At 45.4% G+C, this 13189-nt stretch overlaps 1 protein-coding gene across 7 annotated transcripts in view; it reads right to left on the bottom strand.

The window, feature by feature from the left end:
* Positions 1-1243: 1243 nt before the first annotated feature.
* Positions 1244-13189, bottom strand: part of LOC309521515 (M-phase phosphoprotein 9-like) — a 44960-nt gene continuing 33014 nt past the window's right edge. For 4 of the 7 annotated variants that reach the window (XM_082204098.1, XM_082204096.1, XM_082204097.1 and 1 more), the window contains 8 exons: positions 12803-12955; positions 11997-12178; positions 10953-11117; positions 9929-10049; positions 9198-9301; positions 3937-4181; positions 2488-2556; positions 1244-2030 (listed from right to left, as the gene is read on the bottom strand). In XM_082204098.1, coding sequence (XP_082060224.1) covers positions 1929-2030; positions 2488-2556; positions 3937-4181; positions 9198-9301; positions 9929-10049; positions 10953-11117; positions 11997-12178; positions 12803-12955 — 1141 coding nt within the window. In that variant the 3' untranslated portion in view covers positions 1244-1928. The remainder of the gene's footprint in view (positions 2031-2487; positions 2557-3936; positions 4182-9197; positions 9302-9928; positions 10050-10952; positions 11118-11996; positions 12179-12802; positions 12956-13189) is intronic. The other 3 variants (XM_082204101.1, XM_082204100.1, XM_082204099.1) reach the window with 3 other exon arrangements.

Below are 13189 nucleotides of genomic sequence, written 5' to 3'. Positions count from 1 at the left end.
GTTTAAACCTTATACCTCCAAATATCACACGAGTCAAACAATAACATTTAGAAGAGTTCAAGCACCCACTTGGACATGTTCACTCCAGAGAGTTCAGTATGCTCAGGATTACAGCCTAAGGGGATGTAGCGTGTATTTCAGTGTCTCCAAATGGTGCTGCTGAGATGACGATGGCAGCAGGGAGGGGAAGAAACATATCAAATGTACTTGGGGACACACTTTGTTAAATTTTATGACGACCAATTCAGAAATGCTGTTAGCAGCACCTGCTACCGTAGAACATTTTATCAAGGAAGAGAGGCCTTTGTGGGATCTTCTATTTAAATGATTAAAGGTAAAGGTAAAGGTACCCCTGCCTGAACGGGCCAGTCTTGACAGACTCTGGGGTTTGTGCGCCCATCTCACATCTATTGGCCGGGGGCCAGCGCTGTCCGGGGACACTTCCGGGTCACGTGGCCAGCGTGACAACGCTGCTCTGGCGAGCCAGAGCCGCACACGGAACGCCGTTTACCTTCCCGCTGGTAAGCGGTACCTATTTATCTACTTGCCCCCGGGGGTGCTTTCGAACTGCTAGGTGGGCAGGCGCTGGGACCGAGCAGCGGGAGCGCACCCCGCCGCGGGGATTCGAACCGCCGACCTTTCGATCGGCAAGCCCTAGGCGTTGAGGCTTTAGCCCACAGCGCCACCCGCGTCCTGATTTAAATGATTATAGCAATAGTTATTTCTAAATGATTCCAGGTGGAGTCTTTAATTGGAAAATATGGAAGGTGGGGGTGTGTGTGCCAATGACTTACTTTTCCAACTGACTTAAAGAAGAATCAATAAAAGAAAGATTCAAGGGAAACAGCATTTTAGACTACGACAGATCTGTGGGGTGGAGAAGGCTAATTTGCTAAGTTCTATAAATAACAATCGCTTAATTACAGATGCAGGTGCCTTGACTATTGGAGGGAGAGAGAAGGAAAGCAAAAGTGCCAAGGGACACAAACTGCTAGGAAGACAGCAACCATATGGTTGCTATCAGGGCCAGAGAAGCCTCTTAATGGCGCTGCTTAGGCGCTTTTGCCCAGAGTTGCTGATGAGCAAGGAGCTGCCTACTTTCTCTTTTGGTGGGTAATGATGAAAAACTTGATCATGCAAAGGTCTTCATGCTTTGTGGAGCCACCCCAAGTAGCCAAAAATAAAAGTTACCCCCACCCCCAGTAATGTTTCCACTGAGGTCCACAAATGACAGACAACTTCATTTTAGGCAATTCAGTTTTAATTAATATTTCAGTGACAAAACATGCAAAATAAAAACTCTTTTAAAAAAGAGAAACATTATTTTTGCCTTTCTGAAACCCCTTGCTGTGCATACTGTTATTTAAACTGACATTTGCAAACTGGACTTGTGCAGCTGTGGAAAATACTGTGCTGCAATTGAGCAAGAAGTTGAAGAAAGGATATGCAATTTCTGAACTACAAGGTGTGTAGCATTGGTATAGCATTCACTTCACAACAAGAAGCTATGTGTGCGTCATGTTTAGCATAAATAAAAATTCAATACTTCATTGTAACCTCCTTTGCAAGACAAGTTCTATGAAAACAGTGAGCCTGCTGCATCACAAAATCGATTTTAGCATGATCACATTTTGAAAATAAGTTGCTCCTGTTCTTATAAAGAATTCATGTTCAAGGTTTCAAAAAAACTATTAACACTTCTTCAAAAGTAGCAAAATACAGAATTGACAGATTGATCCCTTCAGGTGTAACAAAAATAGGTTTTAAAATATATGTGGCTCAATACAAAATAGTGTGTAAAGGGTAACATGATTGCAAAACTGCTGCACAGGGCTTACAAAAGATACAAAACGATTTGCATTTTCAGAGTGCATAATTATTATACTTTTAGTGCAAACAAAAGGATATCTAAATTAAACAGAGACATCTCAAATATTTGCAGAGGTACGTAAAACATGAAATCTCTTCAGGATCATGCGGATTGAGCCCAATTCTCTATTGACCCTTTCCAAGCGATCTTCCAAGGCTTCCTAAACAAAATATTCAAACACACACATTAAAGACCAGGAAAAGGCAAAACCCAGCTCTTCCAAAATGGAAACTCTGTATGTACTCTTTACCCCACAAGAACAACCCATTTAGAAATTTTGCTGCCCATTGGGGGAAATGTGAGAATCCCAACCACCTCCAAATTTTTCTTCATTTAGTTTGTAAGATTCTGCAGTGGCAAATATCCCTCATAAAGGCTAAAGGGACATCCTTTAACTCCACTGTGAACAAAGTATGAATAAAAAAAACTGTGCTTGAGACAACTATAAAAATAAATCTGCAGTGGTTCATTCCCACATGGAAGTCAAACATTAGAACTCCCAAATGAGGCACATGCTTAGAAGAGAGAAGGGAAATATACTTTTACTATAGTTTTCAGTTCCGCGCAAGATTCAACTTTCCCCCTCCCCATCAGGATTCCAACATGAGAATTTAAACCTGATTTAGTCTTGCCTGCAGAGTCATTCTCCCTCCAGCACAAGGTATTCGACTCAGCTGGGACTCAATCTGGGAAAACAAAATAAATGCCAGTGAAAATTATGAAAGCTACAAGAGTCAGAATAAAACTACCTTGGAATTTCATCTGCAAGGAAGCCACAAACTACTTCTCCAGCTCAACAGATCTTAGGATAGTACCATCCTGGGTTGTGTTAACAGATATGCCCACATCCGGATATCCCATTTCACTTCCCATTTGAAGTTTTATTACCCCAAAAGGCAGTTTTGAAATAGATACAACCACTGGGTGGCTTGAAACAAGAAGTGCTGCTTTGCATCAGCCCAGGTCCTGTTCAGGGTCATAGCCAGTTAATCCAGCCAAGCAGGGTAAAGGCTTCCCATTCCTCTTCCTGCCCCTCAGTTCTGCTTTCCTTTTCCCAAAAGCCACTCTACAGTTTGTAGCTCAGACCTTACTGGGCAATTATTTTGCGGAGGGTTGCCCCTTATCTGCAAGCCTTGGGGTTTCCCCCAAGCGTACATAAAACTTTCCTCTTGTTTCTCAGTGGCCATGTTTTGGTTACAATCCTGCTGTCATTCATACATAACAGAAGATATACTGGGGTAGAGAGGGGTGGAGAGGGCACAGAGCAAATCAAAGTGACATCACAGCAAACATAGGCTTGCCCACATGGACACTATTCAAATTAGAAGAGGGCATTGCCACACTTCATTCTTGGTTGAGGCAAGCCAAGTTTACTTGGCATGGGTGCAACTGTAACCCGACTTAAAAACAGACAACCAAGTTTAACATACTTGCCTCCTTTTCCTTGAGCAAGAATGAATTCTGCTGAGACCATGTATTTTGCTTAGTAGGCATTTAAGGCCATACTGTGAGATAAGAATATCAGAACAGAAGTCATGGATGAGGCCAAAGGCCCACCTAACATAAGACACTGTAATCACAGCAGCCAGCCAGATGCCTCTGGGAAGCCCGCAAACAGGACCTGAGTGCAGCAGTGCTCTCCTCACTTGCAATTCCCAACTACAGTGGTGCCCCGCAAGACGAATGCCTCGCAAGACGGAAAACCCGCTAGACAAAAGGGTTTTCCGTTTTTGAGCTGCTTCGCAAGACGAATTTCCCTATGGGCTTGCGAGTGTTCCGATTTTTTTCCGCTTTTCCCCCTTTTTCTAAGCCGCTAATAGCCTTTAATAGCCGCTAAACCGCTAATAGCGCTAATCCGCTAATAGGGTTGCTTCGCAAGACGAAAAAACCGCTAGACGAAGAGGCACCACTGTACTGGAATTCAGAGACATACTGCCTTGGATGAAGTTTCTGATACTGAATATTAATATACAGTACCTTAAACACAGGTACTGCAGTGGTAGACCTTTTTCCAAAACACAGAACTTTAACAAGAAATGTAGGAAGTCAAAGCACTTGGTTTCTACCTGCTGCTTTTCCTGTGTGAGCTCATCAAAGAGTCTCTCTGTTTCGGTCAATGTCTTAATCCTTGACATGTATTTGAACTCCATCTCATAAGGTGCTGGTGCTGCTGAAGACAGGCTTGTATGCACAGAGCTCTCGTCTTCCCACGTTCGCCCTGCCATGCCTATCTTTGCTCCTGCAGGCAAAGAATCTGTGGAAGAGGAAGGCTTGGCACGGCTGCCTTTGCCAGGGCCAACATGCTCCAGTTCTGATCCACCACCAAAAAGAAAAGAGCAGAAATCAGATTTTAAGCTCTTCATGAAAAATTATTAGTACATAGAATATATTGGACAAGCAAGAAAAAATTGAACATGAACATCTTCTAACTTCAGCAAAGCCCTCAAGAAGGTCTCGGACACTTTGAATTTAGTCAGCTCCATGGCATGTGACAAAGTCTTTTGGAGCATGTAGTCAAATCACCAGCAAAAAAGAAACAACCCAATAAATGATTTTGGATGCATGTTTCCAAATTTAAAGCAGCCGCCTGCCCAAACAAGCAGCTGAGGCAGGAACAAGCTATATCAGCCCCAGATGATGTAGCTTGTTCCTCCCTCAGCAGTACGAGGGCCAGAGGTGATGGCTGCTTCACCTGGCAGTATATTGCGGGTGAAACTGCCACTGCTCCTGAGCTGCTCTGCCACCAGCGCTTGGCTGTAGCTTGTTTCTCCCTCAGGTGCTGGTGGCACTCAGCAGATGCAGTTTCACCCACAATATACTTCCAGGTGAAGCAGTCATCAGGGTCTGGCCCTCATATCAGTCCTGGGCAATGTATTGATACATCGCCCAGGCCTAGAACTGTGCAATTAATTTACCTATATATCCAACCCTATATATTTAGCCATCGGCTGGGTGAGGACTGCAGGGCCTGCTCCCTTCCAGGGCCTTTTCCAATTGGCCCAGGCCCTCTCTCCCAGCTACAAAGGGACTCCTGCTGCGGGGAAGCCTCGGACCGTCGGCTGGGTGAGGACTGCAGGGCCTGCTCCCTTCCAGGGCCTTCTCCAACTGGCCCAGGCCCTTATTTGGAACAAACTTTTGGGGAAGCTGGGAAGTGTTCTGCAATTGCTTCCCTGTTCCAAGTGGTTAATGTGTTTTAAAATGTCCTCAAGCAGTCGGTGGCAATTTAAATTTGTATTTCTTTTTTTTTTTTTTCTTTGTTGGGGGTGGGTGGGTGGGTGGGATGGATATTTGGTTGGGGATTAATTTTAGTATAATTGTTCTGTTTTTGTTTTCTGCTGTTTTATTGGTTCTGTGTAGTTTGTGTTTTGTTTTTAAGGGGCGGGATCAGGGCTGCCTGGGAGTGGGGCCCCAGCCAACACGATGGCTGGGACAAGTTCCACAGGGGGGGAAGCACTGGGACATCCGATCTCGGTGATCATGGGCAGGAGGAGGAGTTACGCTAAGACCAGACCATGTCATTACCGAGGAGGCAGGTTTAGTCGTCGTTTGAAGACTATCCCTGCCTCCGGGTCTGGCCTTGACCGGATGGATACTGGAATCAATAGGGGAAACCCACATGACCTGAAGGTGTTGCTGTGTAATGCCAGGTCAATGATGAATAAAACCACTGCCATCCACGACCTGATTGTGGATGGAGGATTTGACCTGGCATGTGTGACAGAGACCTGGTTGGAGGAAGCAGATGGGCCTGTCCTTGCTGCCGCTTGCCCACCAGGTTTCTCTTACGCACAGCAACCCAGGTCATGCGGGCGGGGAGGGGGGGTTGCAGTGATTTTTAGGAAGTCATTAGTTTGCACCAGGCGTCCTACTGGGAAGACCCAGTTCTCTGAGTGCATGTTCTGGAAGTTGGGCAATAGGGGCAGTACAGGATTCCTTTTGGTGTACCGACCTCCCCGCTGCACCAAGGATTCCCTGTCCGAGCTGCTTCAGGTCGTGGCGGATTTTCTCCTGGAGACACCTAGTTTGGTTGTCCTATGGGATTTTAACATCCACGCCAACATGACCTTACAAGGGGCCGCTCAGGACTTCGTGGAAAGCATGGCCTCCATGGGGCTGTCCCTGAATAAGTTGGGCCCAACTCATAGTCATGGACATGCCTTAGACCTGGTATTCACCTCTAGTGATGTGGGTGATCTGACACTAAGTAAAAGTGAAACCAAAGAAGTGCCATGGTCAGATCACTTCCTGGTGCAACTGGACTTCTCCACGACCCTTCCCCTCTGCAGGGAGGTGGGACCAATTCGGATGGTCCGCCCCCGCCACTTAATGGATCCAAATGGTTTCCAGAGAGTGGTAGGGGATGCTTTATCCCATGTTGATGGCCTTTCAGTTGATTCCCTGGTGGCCCGCTGGAATGCGGAGTTAACCAGGGCTATCGACTGTCTGGCTCCGAAGCGCCCTCTCCGATTGCATGGAGCCCGGACAGCCCCGTGGTTTTCTTCGGAGCTGAGGGCGATGAAACAATTGCTGAGACGGCTAGAGCGTCGGTGGCAGAAAACTCACTCCGAATTTGACCGGACACAGGTTAGAGCTCAACGTCGAGCCTACCAAGTGGCGATAGCGATGGCGAAGAAGACTTTCTTCACCGCCTCTATTGCATCTGCAGAAAATAGTAGCAGAAGACTCTTTCAGGTGGTCCGCAATTTAACGGAACCACCTTTACCACCGGGGCCTTGTAAAGACCCCAAGATCTCCTGCAACGATTTTGCAAAGTTTTTTGCAGATAAAATCACTCATATTCGGAAGGAGCTAGACACCACCATGGGAGCAGGGCTGGGGCGGGAGAGTGCTAGAGCCCTGTCTGGTCAAGTTGCATGGAATCAATTTCAACCCGTTACCCCCGAGGATGTGGACAGGCTGCTTGGACGCGTGAAACCAACCACCTGTCTCCTTGATCTTTGCCCATCCTGGCTAATAAAAGCAAGCCGGGAAGGGCTGGGCAATGGGCTCTGCGGGGTGGTGAATGCTTCCCTCTGTGAGGGAACATTCCCAGATCCGCTGAAAGAGGCGGTCATTAAACCGCTTCTTAAAAAACCATCTTTAGACCCGGCCAGTATGGCCAACTATCGCCCAGTCTCAAATCTTCCATTCTTGGGCAAGGTGATTGAGCGTGTGGTTGCTGAACAACTCCAGGCACGCCTGGAGGATGCGGACCATTTGGATCCCTTCCAATCAGGGTTCAGGCCTCATCATGGGACTGAAACTGCCTTGGTCGCACTGGTTGATGATCTCCGGCGAGCTAGGGACAAAGGTGAGAGTTGTTTCCTAGTTCTGCTAGATCTCTCAGCGGCCTTTGATACAATCGACCATAACATCCTTCTGGACCATCTGGGGGGTTGGGAGCTGGGGGCACTGTTATACAGTGGTTTTGCTCCTTCCTCCTGGGCTGTGTTCAGAAAGTGGTGGTGGGGGGTGAGTGTTCAGACCCCTGGGCCCTCACTTGTGGGGTGCCTCAGGGTTCCGTCCTCTCCCCCATGCTTTTTAACATCTATATGAAGCCACTGGGAGAGATCATCATGGAGTTTGGACTGGGTGTCCATCAATATGCAGATGATACCCAGCTCTACCTCTCTTTCAAATCAGAACCAGTGAAGGCGGTAAAGGTCCTGTGTGAGTGCCTGGAGGCGGTTGGAGGATGGATGGCGGCTAATGGATTGAAGTTGAATCCTGACAAGACAGAAGTACTGTTTTTGGGGGACAAGGGGCGGGCTGGTGTGGAGGACTCCCTGGTCCTGAATAGGGTAACTCTGCCCCTGAAGGACCAGGTGCGTACCCTGGGAGTCATTTTGGACTCACAGCTGTCCATGGAGGCGCAGGTCAATTCTGTATCCAGGGCAGCTGTCTACCAACTCCACCTGGTACGCAGGCTGAGACCCTACCTGCCCGCGGACTGTCTCGCCAGAGTGGTGCATGCTCTAGTTATCTCCCGCTTGGACTACTGCAATGCGCTCTACGTGGGGCTACCTTTGAAGGTGACTCGGAAACTACAGCTAATCCAGAATGCGGCAGCTAGACTGGTGACTGGGAGCGGCCGCCGAGACCACATAACACCAGTCTTGAAAGACCTACATTGGCTCCCAGTATGTTTCCGAGCACAATTCAAAGTGCTGGTGTTGACCTTTAAAGCCCTAAACGGCTTCGGCCCAGTATACCTGAAGGAGCGTCTCCACCCCCATTGTTCTGCCCGGACGCTGAGGTCCAGGGCCTTCTGGCGGTTCCCTCATTGCGAGAAGCAAAGCTACAGGGAACCAGGCAGAGGGCCTTTTCAGTAGTGGCGCCCGCCCTGTGGAACCCCCTCCCATCAGATGTCAAAATGATAAACAACATTCAGAAGACATCTTAAGGCAGCCCTGTTCAGGGAAGTTTTTAATGTATGATATTTTAGTGTTTTTTGGTTTCTATGGAAGCCGCCCAGAGTGGCTGGGGAAACCCAGCCAGATGGGCGGGGTACAAATAATAAATTATTATTATTATTATTATTATTATTATTATTATTATTAATCCAACCCTATATATTTAATCCTGAAAAACATAAAACATGACTGATGTAAATTCAAAAGCCTTTATTACTCTAGAAGTACACCTGTCATTATACAAAACAATTTTGTCATTATACAAAATTGTGCCACAGGTTTTGTCAATTTAATTTAATCTCTGAAAAATTTAAACAGTAGAATTTTATAAAGAAGAACTATTACTATTCTAAATATAGTAAGCGAAGAGTTACTTCTGGGTTTGATCTTACAGCATTTAAAAATGTTAAATCTCTATTGTTATGGTTCAAGAGTTGTTAAAAACAGACATTACATGTGTGCATGTTTAAACTTACAATTCAGTGAAATTTTAAAACCAATTGCCATGATCTGTCTCATGTAACCATATAAACAGACAGAGAAAAGTGCCAAAATCCACAGAAACAGACTGAAGGAGCGAGACTCCAAACAGGATGTTGCTCCAAGCTGAGACAGCAAATGAACTGAACCTCAAGAGCAGAAAAGTATTTTGTGGAAGTTTGGGGCATTTCCTGCCTCTGAGCTGCAGGGCAGGCAACACAACCCACTTGGAGACCTGTTACATCCAGAGGTTAATAGACCATTCTTATATTTATAGTTCTCTTGATCATGTCTGATGTTAACAGCAAAAGCGACTATCAATTTTTATACTTCTAGACAGCATCTGCTGGGTACAGCTGCAAAGAGGCAGGGGTTGGAAATGCAAAAGAATATTTATTCCAAGGAACAGAATCCTAGCTACTGTGAAGTGTTACCTTCAGTATCACCTACTGAGCGAAACTGGAGCCTTTTCCTTGGATTGCTGTATTGCGATGTAGGTGTGGGAGCAGTTTCCAACTCATCAAGCAGAATATCAAATCTAGTATTTTAGGGAGAAAAGACACAAAAGCACTTGTAAAATATTTCTCAGTTTCCACATCACTGAGTCCTGGTGAGATTTACCCCTTGTGGTCACAGGAAATGGCTAAATGGAAGGATTCCAAAGGCCATTTCTGGTCAGTTAAAAAAGGAAGGAAGAAAAACAACAACTAAATGTGAGCTTGAGAAATAAGACTAAGGTCTGTTTGTGCAAAATTCTTACTTGAATGGCAATTGCTCCAATCCAGTAAATGCAAGCCACAGGTGGACTGGCAGTATAAGCTATATCCAAAGCTTGCTGAGTAAGGGACAACAACAAAGTAATGTAAGAGCAATTGTTTCGTGCATTTTCCTACAATGGAGGTGGCTGTCCCCCCAAAGGGTTACTCCTGCTCCTATCTCCAAAACAAAGGGTCATTCCATCCTCCATCATCATTACTGACACACAGGTTCAAGAAAGCAGCCTGTCCATTGTGTATTCAGGGATGCAGAAGCTCCTGTGGTTTTTTTGCTGCTCCTGTGGTTTGTTTTATACAACTATTTGTGCAGATTGTGAAAATATTTTTAACACCACACAAACCCAATTCTCTCCCCTACAGCCCTTAAATGAGTATTGACAGACAGTTACCTTGTCACCATGTTCTCAGTTTTGCTGAGCAAGTGGCTAAATCCTGGAGACAGGTTCTCTTTTGGAGACCGCTTTGGGCTGTAGGTCACAGCAACTGGAGTCAACATTATCTCTCTCCTTGCTGCCAAGAGAAATAGCTTATTAGAATTTAGTTATGTCTTAGAACAAGCATCTGATGCTTTGTAACATTATGCTCCTGTTGCCTTTGCCCAAAAAAAAGTGTTATTCAAGCATTTTCCCACAATACCTTCTGCTTAAATAGTATGCTATGGTAGGGAGCTGGAAGCCTATGGTCCAAATCCATCTCCCAAGAGGTGTATTAGCAGCCCCCTCCACCTGCTAAAAAAGGTACATGGAGGAAGGGGTTGCTGTGGAAATGGACTTCCTGGTAATCTACTGTGGGGCAACCTTGCTGCTCCCCCCACCCTCAATGTAGTTCATCTTAAGGTTAGCTGGATTGATCAAGGTCGTGTGGGAGCAGTCATTAAATATCATAGCACCTTCCTGCCCTGTTTCTTTACAGGATTTGAAAACAAAACCTTTGCCACTCCTTGAAAGTTCAAATTTTAAAAGAAGAAGAAGAAGAAGAAGAAGAAGAAGAAGAAGAAGAAGAAGAAGAAGAAGAGTTTGGATTTGATATCCCGCCTTTCACTCCCTTTAAGGAGTCTCAAAGCGGCTAACATTCTCCTTTCCCTTCCTCCCCCACAACAAACACTCTGTGAGGTGAGTGAGGCTGAGAGACTTCAGAGAAGTGTGACTGGCCCAAGGTCACCCAGCAGCTGCATGTGGAGGAGCGGAGACGCGAACCCGGTTCCCCAGATTACGAGTCTACCGCTCTTAACCACTACACCACACTGGCTCTCTAACAAGAACAAGAGCAGCAGAATAAGACATGTTCTACAATAGCATGGGCACAGTAAAAACAGAAGCCATGGAGCTATGAAACACTCTTAACATCACTTTAAGTAAGATGGCTCTGTACACCCTAATTATAAGGTGGGCAGCCTGCAGCTGCAATTCCTACTTGGAGTGTTTGACTTCCTGTTTGAAGGTGGAAGAGATGAGGACCTCTGACCATTAGGTGAGCTGTATCTTTTGTGTCTGAGTTGGTCTTTGCCTTTCTCTGGGGACCGGCTGGCACTGAGAGCTGTTTCATCAAATCCAACAGTGGGACGTCGAGTGGTTGCTTCTGAAATATACAAGCAATGCAAAAAAGTGGCTTTATTTTTCTTAGGATTTCCCATCCTGCTTTCCCCCTAGAAAAAAATGGAGTGTTCCCAAATCAGCTTAAGAAAATTAAAACGAACAAGACAAAGATAATCAGACCAATTTCAAAAATTAAACAAACTTGGAAGATGCTTTCAAATTGGAGGGGAAATCATAACACATTATTGAAAGCAAGAAAAAGATCAAAAGCTCACTGAAAAAACATGTATGAGTCCTGTGCTATGGGTTCTCAAGACCCCCCTACTTCTGGAGAACGTGCCAAAGAATGAGTGATCCAGAGTAAGCTGAAGGAATGGCACCAGGGGTTTCTTAGAAAAGGTCTGAGGAGTCTTGCTAGGGGGAGAAGACTCAGGAAAACTGAACACCCACCACTTCACTTCCTATCTTTTAAGCACACAAAAGCTTGCATCTCATTTATGAGTTAAAAAGCTGGCTTTTAGCTGGCTTGGCTAGCAATCTCATACAACTCACTTTTTGACCACTTTCCTGCCTTCTCCTCTTATTAACAAGACCAGCTAATTTTATAAGGCTAGCTTCCTTAATACAGTTGAATGACTGGGTCCATCTAGCTTAGTATTGTCGACACCAACTGGCAGTGGCTCGCCATAGTTTCAGACAGACATTCCCAGCCCTATCTGGAGAGGCAGAGGACTGAGCCTGGGCCCTTCTGCATACAGATAGATGCCATTTTTCCAGATAGATGCTCTGCTGTTCTTGCCTATTACATAGCGGCTCTCTGTCCTTTAAAGACTGAGCCAGGCTTATTCTAATCCCTGGGAAGAAAGAAGTAGCAGCAAAACCCTGGGACTGAGGAAACCAAGGAGAAATCAAGGTGACTTACTTGTAGGAGCAGCTGCTTCCTCTTTCTCTGTCTGAGTGGCCCAGTTTTTCAACGTCTTCCTTCCTTCAAGTTCTTTAAAGGCTTTTATGATGGGCGTTTCTGTGACTTGCGTTTCTTTTTTTGAAATTTCACTTGTCAGCGACGGATCTGGGGAAGAATCCTTTTCTGGAGGTGTATGGTATCTAGAAGCATACAATGGGTTGACACACATTCAGCATGGGCTGTAATCATGTTGATGACATGTCAAAAGTGTTACACTCAAAGGATGAAGAAATTTCATAAGCACCAATTTAAATACTTGGGGTTGGAGCCACACTAAGGCTGCAATTCTAGTTCAATTTACCTAGCAGTAAGACCTATTGAAATCAACATGGTTATGGTTTTTCTGCTGCGTTCCATTGAAATCAGAGGCACTGAACTTTTTCAGCTAATTCAATTCTATCCACTTAGGATTTTGGAGTGAAGGGAGATGTACTGGATTATTTGAATTTCTGTCACTGCTGTTGTAAATGTATTTCCACGTCAGGTAAAGGGTGGATTATAAGTATTTTAAATAAATAAAATAAACTCAGTCTGGATCCAACCCACGGCATACATGGGAGACAAAGGGACAAAAGGGCACAGAAAATGAATTCCCACCTAACTGCAAAGAAATCACAGCAGGCTCATTTTATATCTCCTCCCTGATACAAAGCCCATGAGTGGTGGATTAGGATGAGCCACCAGTGGAAGAGCTCTCCTTATGCTAACAGTCCTCTCCTTGGGGAAGAGATTATTTGCCAATTTAGCATTCAAAGCCACCCTACCTGCAAGAAGTGTATGTTTCTTCCAAACGATTGTCTTTGGAGCTCTCTTGGGCTTCTAACGGCTGGCCTGTGAAGATTGAATACTCTGATCCTGGTATCAACCATTTCCTTCTGCTCACATCAGAGCTTGCTAGCTTGCTTCTAGGCAGAAAACTTGAGAATTAATGGAAAGCTCATGTTTCATTTCTCGTACAGTACAGCATTTTACTAGCCAAAATTAATATAAACAATCATTCCCACACCCTCACAGAGCTAGCTGAGGAAAACAGCTTTAGGAAGCCACTTTGGAAAGTACACAGTAACTAAATTCAAGTGGGAGAAACCTACAGGAAGGTCAAACAGTCATGGGGTGGAGCATGGTGGGGGCTGCTGGGGAGACTGTCCCAG

Source organism: Podarcis vaucheri (assembly GCF_965113315.1).
Source record: "Podarcis vaucheri genome assembly, chromosome: 16".
Lineage (NCBI taxonomy): Eukaryota > Metazoa > Chordata > Lepidosauria > Squamata > Lacertidae > Podarcis > Podarcis vaucheri.
The sequence above is the reverse complement of the archived record's forward strand: the minus strand, read 5'-3'. Positions and strand labels throughout refer to the sequence as shown.